Source organism: Ammospiza caudacuta, chromosome 19 (genome assembly GCF_027887145.1).
Source record: "Ammospiza caudacuta isolate bAmmCau1 chromosome 19, bAmmCau1.pri, whole genome shotgun sequence".
Lineage (NCBI taxonomy): Eukaryota > Metazoa > Chordata > Aves > Passeriformes > Passerellidae > Ammospiza > Ammospiza caudacuta.
Window position 1 is genome coordinate 12,774,170 of NC_080611.1, and position 13,896 is coordinate 12,788,065.

A 13,896-nucleotide genomic window follows, 5' to 3' on the forward strand; every position below is an offset into this window, starting at 1 on the left:
ACCCGCCGCGCCGCCGCCGCACCGGGCCCGGCTCCGCCGCTTCCGCCTTCCGGCCGGAGCGCGCGCGCGCCGCTTCCGGCAGCGCCCTCCCGCGGCAGCGCCCCCTGGCGGCCCCCAAGGACGCGCAGGCGGCGGCTTTTGAAGCGCTTTATTGTCAGTACAAAGGCGGCCGACACTGTACAGAATAAATAACGGCAATAACTTAGCAATAAATACCGCCTGCACCGAGCCCGGAGCCCCCGGCGGGACCCCCTGCCCGCCAGCCCCGGCTCGGGCCGGGAGCGACCGCACACAATTCACAATACACAAATCCCGGGCGGGCCGGGGGCGCTCCCGCGGGGCTGGGCAGGACCGACCCCTCCCCGACGGCCCGGAACGGCACCAGGAAAAGGAGAACGGGAACACGACACCCTTCACAGCAGAAAACCAAACGGACGAGCACGTCAGGAACAAGAACTGTCACACTCCAGAACACTATATACGAGAGAGAAGGCGGCGCGACGGCTCCGGCACGGGCAGGGCACGGGCACGGGCACGGCAGCCCGGAGCCGGACCGGAGCGCTCGGACACTGCGGAGACACATGCCATCCATCACTGCTCCTACACTGCACTGCGAACTAAACCAAAGCACGGGCAAGCCACGCTCAGGGCGCCGGGGCCTCGCTGACATCCAGCGCGGCAAACGGAGCTCGTTTAGCACAGGGGCACCCTTCAGACAGCCGCCCTTCAGCCTCCCTTGAGGCACGGCTGCTCCTGCCCTTGCCCTGCTCCCTGAGCACACCTCGGCCCGGGGGAAGCTGCAGGAAGGGCGGCTGTCCTCGGGCAGTTCTGCCAGCCCCGGCACAGCAGCGGCTGCAGCTCCCCGACACCCGGCACCACCGAACCCAAGCTCTCCGCGGCTGCAGGGCTGCCCGTCCTTGCCTGCCGCCTTTCCGGGCTCTCCTCACACCAGAGAGGAGAGCTGTGGAACCCAGGCCCTGGCCAGCCCCATCCGCACCCTGCCCGCTGCGCTGGCCCAGATCAGGACTCAGCTGTGTCCCAAGGGCTCTGCCTGGCTCAGTCTCAGCCTGGCTCTAAGAGGGACACGTTGGGAATCACACCCCAGGACAACTGGACGCCTCTGTGTTCTGTAAAATTTCACTTGTCCCAGCCACCACACAACCAGCTGTAAGACCAGAGCCTGCTGAGTGTTGCGCAGTGTGTGGGCTGTGGTGAATGGCTGGAAGTGGCACACCAGACACTTCAGAGAAGAGAAGAGGAAGTCCAGGACCAGAAGGGGGACGTGTGGAGGCAATGTTCTAACCTGCTCCTCCTTTGGGAAGTTTACTTGGAAAAGCATCCCAAACAACTCCCTAAACTCCCTATCAATCAGAGCAAAGCTGATCTCCAGCAGGAAATCCCCATCAGCTACCTGCTCCTCTCCTGCCACACTGCAGCTGTTCTCAGGCTGCCTGCCCCTCTGCTCAGGGGACAGCAGTATCAGTTCAGCACTCAGAAACACCCCCAAAACCTATCCAGGACAGCTGTACCTCACCACCAGACTGTGGCTTCACTCGTGTTTCCCCAGTCTGCCCCCTCCACTCAATCTTCAGCAGCCAGGAGATCACATGGGCTTCCCCCTCATGCCCTGCTTCTCTAAAGCTCAGTAAATCAGCTCAGATCTTTGGGAAGGGGAGAGGGAAGTCAAAGTGTTTGTGGAAACGGAGCCTGGCCACATACAGATTCCCAGCTGCATCCCAGCTGTGAGTCTGAGCCCTCTCCTAAAGCCCTGGGCAGAAGCCACCCCAGGAAGGACAGTGATCCTGCCGCAGCTCGCTGGCCAGCAATGTGCAGACACCAGGACTAGCCTGTCCCACGCCGCCCCTCTTGTTGAGGTGAGCACAACACAAGTTCTGACCACAGTATCTAATTCCAGAGCTCAATCCCATCAGTGTTCCCCTAAGCCTGGACGAGTCTCCCTTACGGTACTTCTCTGACAGGTTTGCTGCACAACAAGGGTGCAGCAATTTCCTCCCCAGACAACCGAGCTGGCCTGGCACTGGCTGCTGAGCAGGAGCTCCTCGGGGCAGGCCTCGCTGCACCAGCCAGCCGTTCCTGGCTCCAAAAACAGCAGCAGCGCCTTCGCCTGTGCACCAGTACCCTTCTGGAGAATCCAGAGAGATTTCAACTCACCCTCTCAGTCGAGTTTAGGGAAAACGACAACAGTATGAAATGACAGCACATGGCAAAGGCACCAGCACACCACAGCGCCACACAAGAGCTCGGGAGAGAGCACCCAACACCAGGGGACACCACAGAAACTAGCCAGGTCAAGAATAAGTCACTTTTGGTACAATTGCAAAAAGATATCAAACAGGACTTGCCTCTTTTTTTGTCTTTTTCTAAGTTTTATAAATAAAGTCCGATAACTCTTTATAAAAACTAACCTCAGAGCCACAAACAGTTTGCAGAAGGTTCATGAGAAACTTTAAAATTATTTATTTATTAACTTTTAACTAGCAAAGTCTCTGAGAATATTTCCCCACTCATATGGTCAAATATTCTCGCCTTCTCAGGTAAAAAAGCTGACTATAAATACGCTCTCTCTTCTGTCCAATTTTAAACTTAGATAATTTAATAATTCTTAAAATGATGTTTCTCTCTTTAAATAAAGGGCTATTTAACCACATAAACTGGTTGTGTAAACCATCACACTAGAGACACTTGATACCCTCGAAACACGGGAACAACTAGTGATTTTGGTCTTGTTCAGTGCAACACATTAGGCACAAAACCGGCCTGCAGCCCACACAGTCCCGCTGCTGCCTCCTTCCTTCCTTCCTTCCTTCCTTCCTTGCGGGGGCTCCGCACGCGGCAGCGCCGTCCCCCAGCACTGCCAGCTCACACAGCCAACGGCACGGCCCGAGGGACACCCACAGCTAGGGCACAGAGGCACACCTAGAAAGGAATAAAACCTAGGACACAGAACACTCCAACTGTAACTACAGGTACCAAAGGAGACAAAAGCAGCAGGTTCAGGCACTGAGATGCACCACCTGGAAGAGTCATGGAATAAAGCCTTTGGAAGTAACCAAAAATAAGGGTTCCCAGCCCCCAGGAAGAAAGCTTTCCTTGGGCCACTCCTCCACCCTTCTCTCAGCCACGCTGCACAGATTTTCTTTGGGTAGAAAACCAAAATCTCACAACCTGTCCCCAGGGCACCCGAGGGCTACAGACTGCTGGGTGGGAAGCTCTGTCTGCACAGGACAAGGGATGCATCACCACTGCTCATACCAATCTGGACACAACAAAATAAACTGGAGCGATCAGCAGGCCAGTCCTGGGCCAAGTCAAAGGAACCCGGACCCATGTGGGGAGGGCTTGTGCTTTGGGGATTCCAGGCTGGTTTTGTGCCTAACTGCCCTGCACAGACAAGCTCAGGCAACGCTCGCTTCACTAAGACCGGGCGTCCGTTTTGGATTTCACTATTGTGATGACACTGGTGGTAGCCACCTTGCCAGGGACGAGGGGCCCCATACTGGAGGCGAGAGGCCCCCGTGCAGGGGTCACGGGGCTGCGGGCCACGGTTCTGGCGAAGTTCTGCAGGGCCTCGTATTTGGAGCGGAGAGCATCAAGTTCCATTTTCATGCTGGCGTTCTCTGAGGCCAGCTTCTCCACTTCTTGCTGCAGCTCTGCCTTCTGCTTCTCCAGTTCCTCCTTCTGGGTGACGCGCTTCACTCTGCAGCTGGCCGCGTAGCCGCGGTTCTTGAGCGTGCGCCGGCGCTGCTTCAGCTGGATGATCTCCTCCTTGGACAGGCCCCGCAGGTGCTGGTTCAGCTCGCGCACAGACATGGTCACCAGCTCCTCGTCTGTCAGGCTGGTCCCATTCTCGCCCGGCTCCCTCTTCACCTGGGGGAGAGGCAGCACACACCTGTGAAGCCTGAGGTGATGCCCACGCCCATCCTGCGCCCCGTTCCTCCCCCGCCACGTTACCTTCAAGGCCTTGTTTCCTTTGTTGGGGGTCGTCATAACACGACAGCCTTGGCAGCTGGGTTCTGCAAGGGAAGGAAGGTCAAATTAGCACCTGGGACACTGCAGAGCCCACGGCATTCCTCTGGCAGGGTCCAGCAGCAACGCCCCGAGGTGCTCCACATCCCGGCCCCTGCCACGGGGTGCTCCACATCCCGGCCCCTGCCACGGGGTGCTCCACATCCCGGCTCCTGCCACGGGGTGCTCCACATCCCGGCCCCTGCCCCCAGGTGCTCCACATCCCGGCCCCTGCCATGGGGTGCTCCACATCCCGGCCCCTGCCACGGGGTGCTCCACATCCTGGACTCTGCCATGGAAGACAATCAGCAAGCAGCCAGCTGGGCTGGACTCACAATGAGCAGAGTGTCCCTAAGCAGAACCTGCTGCCCTTACACACCTCTGCTCCCACGGAGACTCTGTGGCAATGCTGCTTTTGTTTATGGCAGGGGAAATTAAAGAACTAGGAGGAGTCAGAAGACTTGGAAGCCACATTTTTAAAAATAGCCTTGCAAGCAGCAGGCAGGGTCCAGAGCATGGCTGCTCCAGGCCAGTCATGCTGACTCAGCAGGCTGGCACTCTGCACCACTCACTCCCAGCCTCGTCCTTATCACTGCCAAGCAGGGCAGCTCACCTCACACGCCCTTCCAACAGGTGCCCAAGCACAGCCCAGGAGCTCCCCACTCCTACCAGACTCCAGATGCTGCCAAGGATGGCTCAATAAGACATAACCCTGAGCAAGGGTACACTGGAATTCCATCACAAATTTGGGCTGATGCCTCAGCAGCCTTCACCTCTCCCAGTCATACAAAAGTGACCCCAATTGTAGGTCTTTTCTGTGAGAAGGCACCTGTCCATCCCTGGCATGCCAGAGCCCAGAAACACCTTCTTCCTCCTTATCTTAAGAGCCAAGGTGTGCTCACAAGAAAACAAAGATTTAAGGTGCTGAAAACCAGAGCAGAGCAGACCCCTTCCATGGAAAGCAAGACTTCAGAACTGGTAAGAGCAATTCCCAGGCCTGCTTTACAGAGACTTATTCCCAGGCTCCTGCTTCCTTCCCCACGTATCTCCTCCCCTCAGGGTTTTCAGATTGCTACTACGCTGCCCAAGGAATTGATGCACACAGATACTCCCTGACAGACACGGCTGTGCCTCAAACAGCCCACACTGCACCCACGCAGCCCTGGCCAGCATTCCTGCACAGCCTCCAGGTGCCTCTGCCCCTTTCATCTTGCAGGTGTTAAACAACAATTTTGTCTGCCTCTGCCTTGCTCCTAGCAGGACTCATGTCCAGTTACAGACCAGAACCAAATGCACACATCAGCAAATAGGGCTTAGTGCTCTTTCAGCAGCTGTGGCACAGGCTCCCTCCAGTGCATCTACGACCTATGGGAGATGAACAGGACCAGCAGTCCCCAGAACACCAGCAGAGATATTCCTGAAGCCTGCCAGGAGCCAGGCTATTTATACATACCTAGAGGACAATGCTCCTTCCAACAAGATGTCTGCTGCCCCCAACCACACCGGCATAGCCACGGTCATCTGCTGCCCAAGGAAGGCAGCTGCAGTGAGGCAGAACAGGCAGCATGCAAGCAACTGCTGCACAAAATCAATTCTTCCCTCCTTCCCAGACTGCTGCTTATTCCTTCTGTTCCTACCTGGTAAACAACATGTCTGCTGGGAAAAGGGGAGAGGAAAGGGAATAGCTGGAGAGACCAATGTGCCTGCCCCTGCAGCACTTCTGTGCCCCATCCTCCTGCAAGTGGAAGGAGTCAAGGGCAGGTATGGGCAGTGGGACACAGGAATTTGCCTGCCCTGCAGCACTAAAGAATTTACAGCTACCTGTAAACACAGGCTGCCTTCATTACAGCAGACCCAAACTGGAACAAACGGGGCACACGCATGCTGCAGCAGGCAGGGCACTGGGAAGATGCTCCTCAGCAGGCTGGGGAACTGCTGGCCGAGCTGCACACAGCAGAGGCAGGCAGCTACTCATTCCTGCCTCTGCGCACTCTAACACAACACCTCCCAGGCAGGAGCCTCTCTCAACAGCCATCAGAGCTGCCACAGGAGTGGCCCCAAAAACCTGGTGATCCCACCTCTCCAAGGAGCAGCAGCCAGTAGAATGGAAAGAACAACCCAAAGAGTTTCCTGGGTCCTGTTTTAACCGGGCTGTTTGGCAGCTCACAAACAGGACACCCAGAGAATGGGTTACATAGCAGAGACCAAACTTTGCCTTAGTCTCCAGACTGCTGATGGATCAGCTTTTGATAGCTTCCTGAAGAAAGATCACACTGAAAAGTGCCAAACACTGTGGCTGCAATGAAGAAACTGCAGCCTCGACACATTTCCCCAGAGCTCAAAAGGCCTGAACTCAGCACAAGCACAGCCAATTCTCCCCTCAGCTCAGCAGCAGCACACGGGAGCTGACAGCAGCACGTATGATCCAGCACGGGCCCTTCTCCAGCTCCTGGTGCAGAACCCTGCCCTGAGCCCGTGTAAACACGGCGATGTCCCTGCTGCAGCGGGCAGAGCAGGGCTGTGCTCCCCAGGGCTCCGGCAGGCACAGGAGCGTGTCTGTCTGTCAGCAGTGACGGGGCACACGGCACAGAAACACTCTCCCAGCGCGGATTTCATACTCTTTATTTGCTTGCCGGCAAATTGCCTCACACAGTCTTATCCAATGACTCCCCAAATTACCTGTGTAGCCTAAAACAGTGCCTGCTGTGTTCCCCACCCTGGGCTCCGCTGGCGATGTCATCCGACCCTGAGCACTTCACAGCAATTTTTTCCTTAAGGAATCTGCCCACCCAGCTGGTCCTAGCTCTGCTCACACTGCTAAAGCAACGGGCCAGCTCCGAGACTCCCTCCCCCGACCACAGAGCTCACACATCCCGGACAACCGGAGCCGTGCCCGGCACAGACGGACGCGGCCCCTCGGCGCGGGTCGGACACCGCAGTGCCGGGGGAGCCCGCTCCGCTCGGGGACCCCGCAGCGCCCAGCACCGGGCAGCCCCCGCGGAGCGGCACCTCCGCCCGCACGGCAGCGGCCACCGAGCAGCCCGAGGGCACGGCACCGACCGCGGGCAGCGGGGCCGTGCCTGCCTCTGCTCTGGGCACCGGCGAGCGCCCCGATGGCCCCTCAGTCTGCCGGCCCTCCCGTCCTCGGGAGAAGAATGACAGACCGCGGCGGGGGCCGCCCGGAGGGACGGGGACCAGGAGGCCCCGCCGGGGCCGGGTCGCGGCCGTACCGGCGGAGCCGGAGCGCCCCGAGGTGCGGCGGGGCTGAGCGGGGCAGGCTCGGCCCGAGGGCAGCCGGGCTGCAACACGATCGGGGCGCTCGGCAGCCGCGGAGGGAGGGGCCGGGTACCCGCGCTGCCCGGGGTGGAGCCGGGAGCGGCGGGCGGGGCGGGGCAGGCCCCGGGCCCCGCGCACCTGTTGCTCGCCCGCCGAGCGGGGCCGGGCCGGGCCGGGCGGGGCGGGGGCCGGGCGGGCGCGACCCCAACGCCCCGCCGTGAGTCAGCGATGGCGGGCCCGTCGGGCAGCCGCCGACCCCGCGGCGGCCCCGGCCACCCTCCCGGGGCCCGCCGTGCCCGCCCCGCCCCGGCCCGCCCCCGGGGACCGGCCCGCCCCGCCCCGCCCCGGCCGGTGCCACGGCCGCGCCCGCGCTCGCTGCCGGTGGCGCTCACCTCCTGCCGGGGCCGCCGGGCCGGGCCGGGCCGGGCCGGGCGGGGCGGGGAGGCCGCGCTGGGAGGGACCGGGACTCACGAGCCGCCGCCGCCGCCGCTCACGGAGTCGTCACGTGATATTTGGGTCACGTGGCTCCATTCATGAAGCGCCCGGCGCAACCGCCCCGGGCCTTAAGGGGGCCGCGCTCCGCTCCGGGGCACCGGCTCGGCTCGGCCCGGCCCGGCCCCCGGCGAGCGCTGCCGCTCCACCGAAGTACGGGGTCGGCCGCGTCTCTGGCAGCAGCCACGGCCGCCCGCCGGTGTCCCCGGTGCACACCGCGCGTTTCAGAGCGCGCAGTCCCTCGGGCCGGGGCCGCTCCTCTGCCCCGGACCGCCGCTCTCTGCTCTGCGCACGGGGGATGTGAGCGCCAGCCCTGCGGGGCTGTGGCAGCCCCTGATGGGCTGGGCTCCATCTGCTGCGGTTACACCTACGGGTCTATAACCATCTAGGAAGTTCATCTGTAGCTCTGTCTCTCTGGGAGGACCCAGGGGCATCCCAAACATCTCCCTGCAGAGGGGTTCAAGCTCAGGCATCCATTCATTCCGCATCCCACTTTTCAGCCAAGTGGGAACTCTTTCCACAACACTCCCTTGCATTTTGCATCACCCTCTGCTACAGCTGCTGCAAGCCACAAGCCTGCTACAGGGGACGCCAGCATGCTGACTGAGCGTTTTCCCATGGACAAAACAGAAATAACACAGTGAACACTAACAGTTGTGGCTTAGGAATGGCATTCCCTGTATTAGCGTTCCCACTGAAATACTCAAAACCACATGCTGCTCACTCACTGCCCTCTTGTCCCGCTCCCTCTGTGGTGGGCTGGAGAGGAGAACTGGAAGCACAAAAGGTAGAGAACATGGTTTGCTACAAGAACAATTTACTGTAAGCTGTAATGAGATAAGAAAACAAATAATAACAGCGACAATATTAAGAAGAGTGTAGAAGAGAGGTGAAGGATTCCCACGATTGCTCACCACATGTAACATGATGCTGCTCCCACTGCTCACCTGATGCACCCAGGCACAGGGACCCCGTCTCGCCACCCCTCTTCAGCCCCTCTCCCCTGCTGCAAACCCTCCCCTCCCCTTTGCCCACGTGTACAGAATAACCAGGGCCCTGGCCATGCCATTCCTGGCTAATGCAAAGATTAACCCAGTCGTGGCTGCAGCCAGGACACTGACATTCCGCACTGCCAGAATGCAGCAGTCTGGTCAGTTCTTCTTGCTCTTGCTGGTGAACAGACTGACTTTGCTAGCAGATGCCACAGACAGAGAAGGAGAGTCCAGCTTCACCTTGTCCAGCAATGTTTTCTTTATGGCTGCCGGGGAAATCTGCTCTTGGTCTGCCAAATGCTGCAGCTCCCTACAGTGGGGTAGTGGGAGAGGAAGACATAGGAAAAATAAGATGGGGAGGGTGGGGAGACAAGTCTTGCAAGCTCTTTAGTTCCTAGGTGCCCACCTTGTGCGGATGCAGGAAGCCTCCACAGCGTTGATGAGGAGAGAGCGAAAGCCACCACTCTCCAGGAAGTGCAGGGCGTGGATGGTGGCTCCCCCGGGCGAGCAGACGTTGTCCTTCAGCTGACCCGGATGCTGCTCAGATTCCAACAGCATCTTGGCAGCACCCTGTAGCAAGGAAAACACCTGCCAGAGCCTGACTGAGGAGGGTAAGCCACTGTCTTACCCTCCTGTTCTCCGCTGCAAGAGCAGCACCAACACTCACAACAGGCACACCTGGGCTCCTGCAGGCCACCAAAACACTATTCAGAGCTGATGAGGCCACAAAGCAGCAGAGTTTCCCAGGGCCAAGCTCCCACCCCACCAGCAGCACCAGCAGATTGCTGCAGACTCTTCCTACAGCCCCTCGCCAGGAACTGTGTGCATTCCAACCAAACACATTCCTTAAAGCAGATTCTGCCAGAGCACCACGACCACCTCAAACTGCGTGAGGTGGTGCAGATTGCTCTGCAAGGAGCAGCACAGGCTCGATGTGCTGTGCAGCAGGTAACACTGACCAGCAGAGCCTGCGCTCCCAGCCGAACCGCCAGCCTGCGGGGAAGGCCCATCTTCACTCCTCCGTCTGCAAGAGCATCCAGGGCAGTGAATGCCTGCGAACAGAAGGAAAGAAGGGCACTGAAAGACTGGTAAGGCTTAGGGAAGAGAGAATCCAGGGCTTCAGGACTGTTCTGTGACTCCTGCCACTCACAGACTTGACAAAAGCCTCCCCCTTTCCTTCATGGATGCCATGCCAGGCTTCCCTCCCACCACTTCCAGCTCAGGGGTGGGGGGAATGGCAGAAATTCAGCTTCTGATCATGCAAACTACAGGCCCAAGTTTGCAACATGGACATTGCAGGCACTGCACACTGGCTATGGACTTCAGACTCATCTGACTCTTAAAAAATTGTCCTGCTGTCCCAACTGGACACCTGGAATACATGTCCCATTGCAAATATGGGTGATGGGAAAAATAAAAAAGAAAAGACAAGTTGAAGTTGCACAGAGTTTATGGCAGGCAAAGGCAACTGCTCTCCCTAGGATGGCACTAGCTGAGGAAACAGCAGCACATACATACGCAGGGCCACTGCCACTGAGCCCCGTTACAGCATCGATGAGGTCCTCTTCCACCTCGGTGCAGAAGCCCACACTGGCCATCAGCTGCTCCAAAAGCTTCCCATCTTCCACATCCGCATGAGTGCCAGTGGCATAGACCGTAGCACCTTCCCGGACTATCACAGGGGTGTTGGTCATGCACCTGATCACTTTTGGTGTGGGGCAGAAGGTAGAGAGTTTCTTAGGGCAGAAAATCATTGAAGATAGAAAGCAAGAAAAAAAGAAAGAAGGGAGAAAAATGAGCTTTAGTGCATATGTTTCATCAATGGGTTGTTCAGGAAAGGACCCCCCCGGGGGCAAGAACAATACAAGCAGAAGGAAAAGAGAGACCCCTGTATCTCAAATGTCCTGCTTTGAGCCACAGAAGCCCATCCGTGAATGTGAAGCCTTGCTCAGTACCAGCAAAGCAGGAGCTGGGCAAAACTGAGTTGGAAACAGCACCCCAAAGGCCTCAATCCCACGTCAACCCACAGATCTCCCAAACAGCTCCTGCAGACACTTAGCATATAATCTGCAGAAATTCAGGGGAGATGACCCACTGCTGTTAAAATAAACATGACTGGACAGCACCTCATGTGAGAGAAGAGCTGGATGAAGCCTCTAACAGCATTTGCCGATGAACACAGGTTGGCTGCTGCTGTGTGACTTTAGTCCTGAGCAGCACGAGTCCGTGGCAGGGCTCCGCGGGGTCAGAGGAGCGGAGCCAGCTCAGGGCCGTGCCGGGTCCCCGCTCACCTTCTCGATGGAGCTGATGGTGACTCCGGCCGCGCAGGACACCACGATGTGCCGGGGCTCGATGTCGGGGCCCACCTCCTCCAGGATGAACGGGATGATGGGTGGCTTTACGGCCAGGAAGAGGACATCGCTGCTCTTCACCGTGTCCTTGTTGCTCACCGTGAAGTTCACTCCCATTTTCTGCACCGGTTCGGGGAGAAACGGGACCGCTCAGGCCCGGGATGGCCGGGAGGGGAGCGCCGCCACCCGGTGCCCGCTACCCGGCCGCACTCACCCGCAGCCCGCTCACGGTGGGCAGGTCAGTGTCCGGGGAGCTCGCCGTGATCTTGTGCGCAGCCAGGACCCCTGCGAACGACCCCGCCTGTCAGCCCGAGGGACCGGCACCCCCGGCAGCACCCGCCCCGCGCCCGCCCCCCGCCCCCCCGGAGCCAGGCCGAGCTGCCCCGCGCGCACCTGCCGCGGTGAAGCCGCGGGCCAGGGCGAAGGCGAGCTGCCCCGCGCCGATGAACCCCACGCTCATCGCGGCGCCCCGGCCCGGCCCCGCCGCCGCCGTACACGTGGCCGCGCGCGCACGGAGGCGAGGCCGCGCGGCGGGACGGGGGCGCGCAGCCAATCGGCGGGCGGGGGGGCGGGGCAGCGCCAGCGTTCCGCCACTCAGCGGGCGGGGGCGGGGCCAGCGGCGCGGCGCTCGCCAGCGATTGGGGCAACCGGCGCCCGGTGTTGCATCATTCACCGCCCGCGGCGCCGCCCCGCGCCAGCCCCGCCGCCAGGCGGCGCCCTGCTCCCGCAAGAGCCCCACAGACCGTGCCGTGCCGCGCCGTGCTGTGCTGTGCTGCCCCGAGCCCCGCGGGCCGTGCCGTGCCGCGCCGTGCTGTGCTGTGCTGCCCCGAGCCCCGCGGGCCGTGCCGTGCCGTGCCGTGCTGTGCTGTGCTGTGCTGCCCCGAGCCCCGCGGGCCGTGCCGTGCCGTGCCGTGCTGTGCTGTGCTGCCCCGAGCCCCGCGGGCCGTGCCGTGCCGCGCCGTGCTGTGCTGTGCTGCCCCGAGCCCCGCGGGCCGTGCCGTGCCGTGCCGTGCCGCGCCGTGCTGTGCTGTGCTGCCCCGAGCCCCGCGGGCCGTGCCGTGCCGTGCCGTGCTGTGCTGTGCTGCCCCGAGCCCCGCGGGCCGTGCCGTGCCGTGCCGTGCTGTGCTGTGCTGCCCCGAGCCCCGCGGGCCGTGCCGTGCCGTGCTGTGCTGTGCTGTGCTGTGCTGCCCCGAGCCCCGCGGGCCGTGCCGTGCCGTGCCGTGCCGTGCTGTGCTGCCCCGAGCCCCGCGGGCCGTGCCGTGCCGTGCTGTGCTGTGCTGTGCTGTGCTGCCCCGAGCCCCGCGGGCCGTGCCGTGCCGTGCTGTGCTGTGTGTGCTGCCCCCGAGCACCGGGGTGGCCCCGTCGGAGCCTGGCGGCCCCGGGCTGTGCAGAGCCCGGACCGGAGCGTTCCTGTAAAACCCATAGCCGGCAATGATTTTTTTCCTAAGTATCGTCTTACCTCGCTAGTTTTTGGGGTTTTTTTAACTTCTTCATTGACAGAAATAAAGCTCAGTGTTTTTTCTGCTGATAAATGTTCCTAAACGCTGATCTTTCATGAGTACTGAACCCCGAGCTTCCTAAAAAGAAGGGAAAACCCCAATCCAAACCCATTAACAATTCTGACTTTAACCCACCCGTGCTGGAATCCTCTGGGTGCTGACAGGATTGGCTGCAGCCACAAGTCCATAATTAACGAACACACATAAATGCTAACATTAGTTTACCAAAAGAGGTTGGGAATGGTTGGTGACTGGGGCAACCAGGTTCATGGGGAGCTACTTGATCATCATCTGTTAATTAAGCGGGGGAGATGCTCTCTGGAAATGAAGGAGGTCTGGAGAACTGAATCATGACAGAGCTGGTTGGTAAATCCTGATGACTAGATATCAGATGTTCTCTCTTCTGGATTGGGCAATCTCATAGTTTCCAATGGTTGGGGAATGTTTTAACCACTGAAGCATGAGGTTTTGATTTTTTTTTTATCATTTTTTTTTCTCCTAAAAGAGAGGATTGTTGTCCACACAATCTTTTTTTTGCCATTTTGACCATGTTCACATTTTTTGCTCAGTCTTTGGCTGGCAGATGAGAAAGCTAAATCTGAACACACTGTTCTTGGCAATGACTTGTGTTTCCACTCCTCCAGTCAGTGGGATCATGGTTTCCATGTTAAATCCTCTTTCTCCTTATTTGAAGACACTCCATTTTGCCCTCATTGTTTCCCAAGCACCAGTTCCTCTCTGGCCCCTGGACCCAGGCTGGGTGTAAGTCGCACCAACCCATGGCATTGTCAGTCTTACCATGTTTCTGCTCTTGCTCCTACTCGGTGTGAAATCTCCCCGGCAGGAGCCCGGGAGTGCCCGGCGGAGCCGAGGAGCTGCTGCTGCTGCTGCTGCTGCTGCCATGGCCCCGGCAGTGCCATCCCTGGGGACGGGCACCCCTGCCTGGAGCCCCCAGAGCCACCCCAGCACAGGGCAAGCAACGCTCCTGGGCCCTCTGCGTTGGGTTTTACAACAAAAGCCATGGTCCTTCACAGGCACCTGTTTGGTTTTTAGTAATCTGAAATAACAACAACCAAAAAAAAGAGAGTAATTTTCAAGCATTACATGGCTTAATTTGTCCATATTAATGGGTTTAACAGGAATATATCATAATTGCTCAAGGTTCCCTTTGTATGCAGTGGCTCCTGTAAATTGACTCCTCCAACACAAATGGATTTCCTTTCCCAAGTCAGCATTTTGTTCTTGTACAACCCATGATTT

The 13,896-nt window shown here is 59.3% G+C and overlaps 2 protein-coding genes across 6 annotated transcripts; both read right to left on the reverse strand.

The window, feature by feature from the left end:
• Positions 1–133: 133 nt before the first annotated feature.
• MAFG (MAF bZIP transcription factor G) lies at positions 134–7,783 on the reverse strand. Of its 4 annotated transcripts, none has more exons than XM_058817544.1 (3): positions 7,695–7,783; positions 3,973–4,034; positions 134–3,888 (listed from the first exon to the last, which is right to left on the reverse strand). In XM_058817544.1, exons 2-3 carry the CDS (start codon positions 4,006–4,008, stop codon positions 3,436–3,438), a joined length of 489 nt encoding a protein of 162 aa, XP_058673527.1. In that variant the 5' UTR covers positions 4,009–4,034; positions 7,695–7,783; the 3' UTR covers positions 134–3,435. The 4 variants fall into 4 exon arrangements, with proteins under 4 accessions (XP_058673527.1, XP_058673526.1, XP_058673529.1 ...); XM_058817543.1 differs by lacking the exon at positions 7,695–7,783 and adding an exon at positions 6,706–7,387; XM_058817546.1 differs by lacking the exon at positions 7,695–7,783 and adding an exon at positions 7,257–7,277.
• Positions 7,784–8,469: 686 nt separating this feature from the next.
• On the reverse strand, positions 8,470–11,650 carry PYCR1 (pyrroline-5-carboxylate reductase 1). Of its 2 annotated transcripts, XM_058817266.1 has the most exons (8): positions 11,531–11,650; positions 11,352–11,422; positions 11,078–11,257; positions 10,301–10,522; positions 9,746–9,838; positions 9,193–9,356; positions 9,027–9,096; positions 8,470–8,566 (listed from the first exon to the last, which is right to left on the reverse strand). In XM_058817266.1, exons 1-8 carry the CDS (start codon positions 11,595–11,597, stop codon positions 8,519–8,521), a joined length of 915 nt encoding a protein of 304 aa, XP_058673249.1. In that variant the 5' UTR covers positions 11,598–11,650; the 3' UTR covers positions 8,470–8,518. The 2 variants fall into 2 exon arrangements, with proteins under 2 accessions (XP_058673249.1, XP_058673248.1); XM_058817265.1 differs by lacking the exon at positions 8,470–8,566 and having other exon boundaries at positions 8,788–9,096.
• Positions 11,651–13,896: the final 2,246 nt, after the last annotated feature.

Excerpts from the sequence above, each read along its gene's own strand:
- MAFG (XM_058817543.1), bottom strand. The coding sequence starts at position 6,766 with ATGACATCGCCAGCGGAGCCCAGGGTGGGGAACACAGCAGGCACTGTT. Across the intron at positions 4,035-6,705 it reads CACTGTTTTAGGCTACACAG|AACCCAGCTGCCAAGGCTGT; the intron begins GTAATTTGGGGA and ends CTTCCCTTGCAG. Across the intron at positions 3,889-3,972 it reads AAGGAAACAAGGCCTTGAAG|GTGAAGAGGGAGCCGGGCGA; the intron begins GTAACGTGGCGG and ends CCTCTCCCCCAG.
- PYCR1 (XM_058817265.1), bottom strand. The coding sequence starts at position 11,597 with ATGAGCGTGGGGTTCATCGGCGCGGGGCAGCTCGCCTTCGCCCTGGCC. Across the intron at positions 11,423-11,530 it reads CCGCGGCTTCACCGCGGCAG|GGGTCCTGGCTGCGCACAAG; the intron begins GTGCGCGCGGGG and ends GGTCGTTCGCAG. Across the intron at positions 9,357-9,745 it reads TGGGAGCGCAGGCTCTGCTG|GGTGCTGCCAAGATGCTGTT; the intron begins GTCAGTGTTACC and ends TCCTTGCTACAG.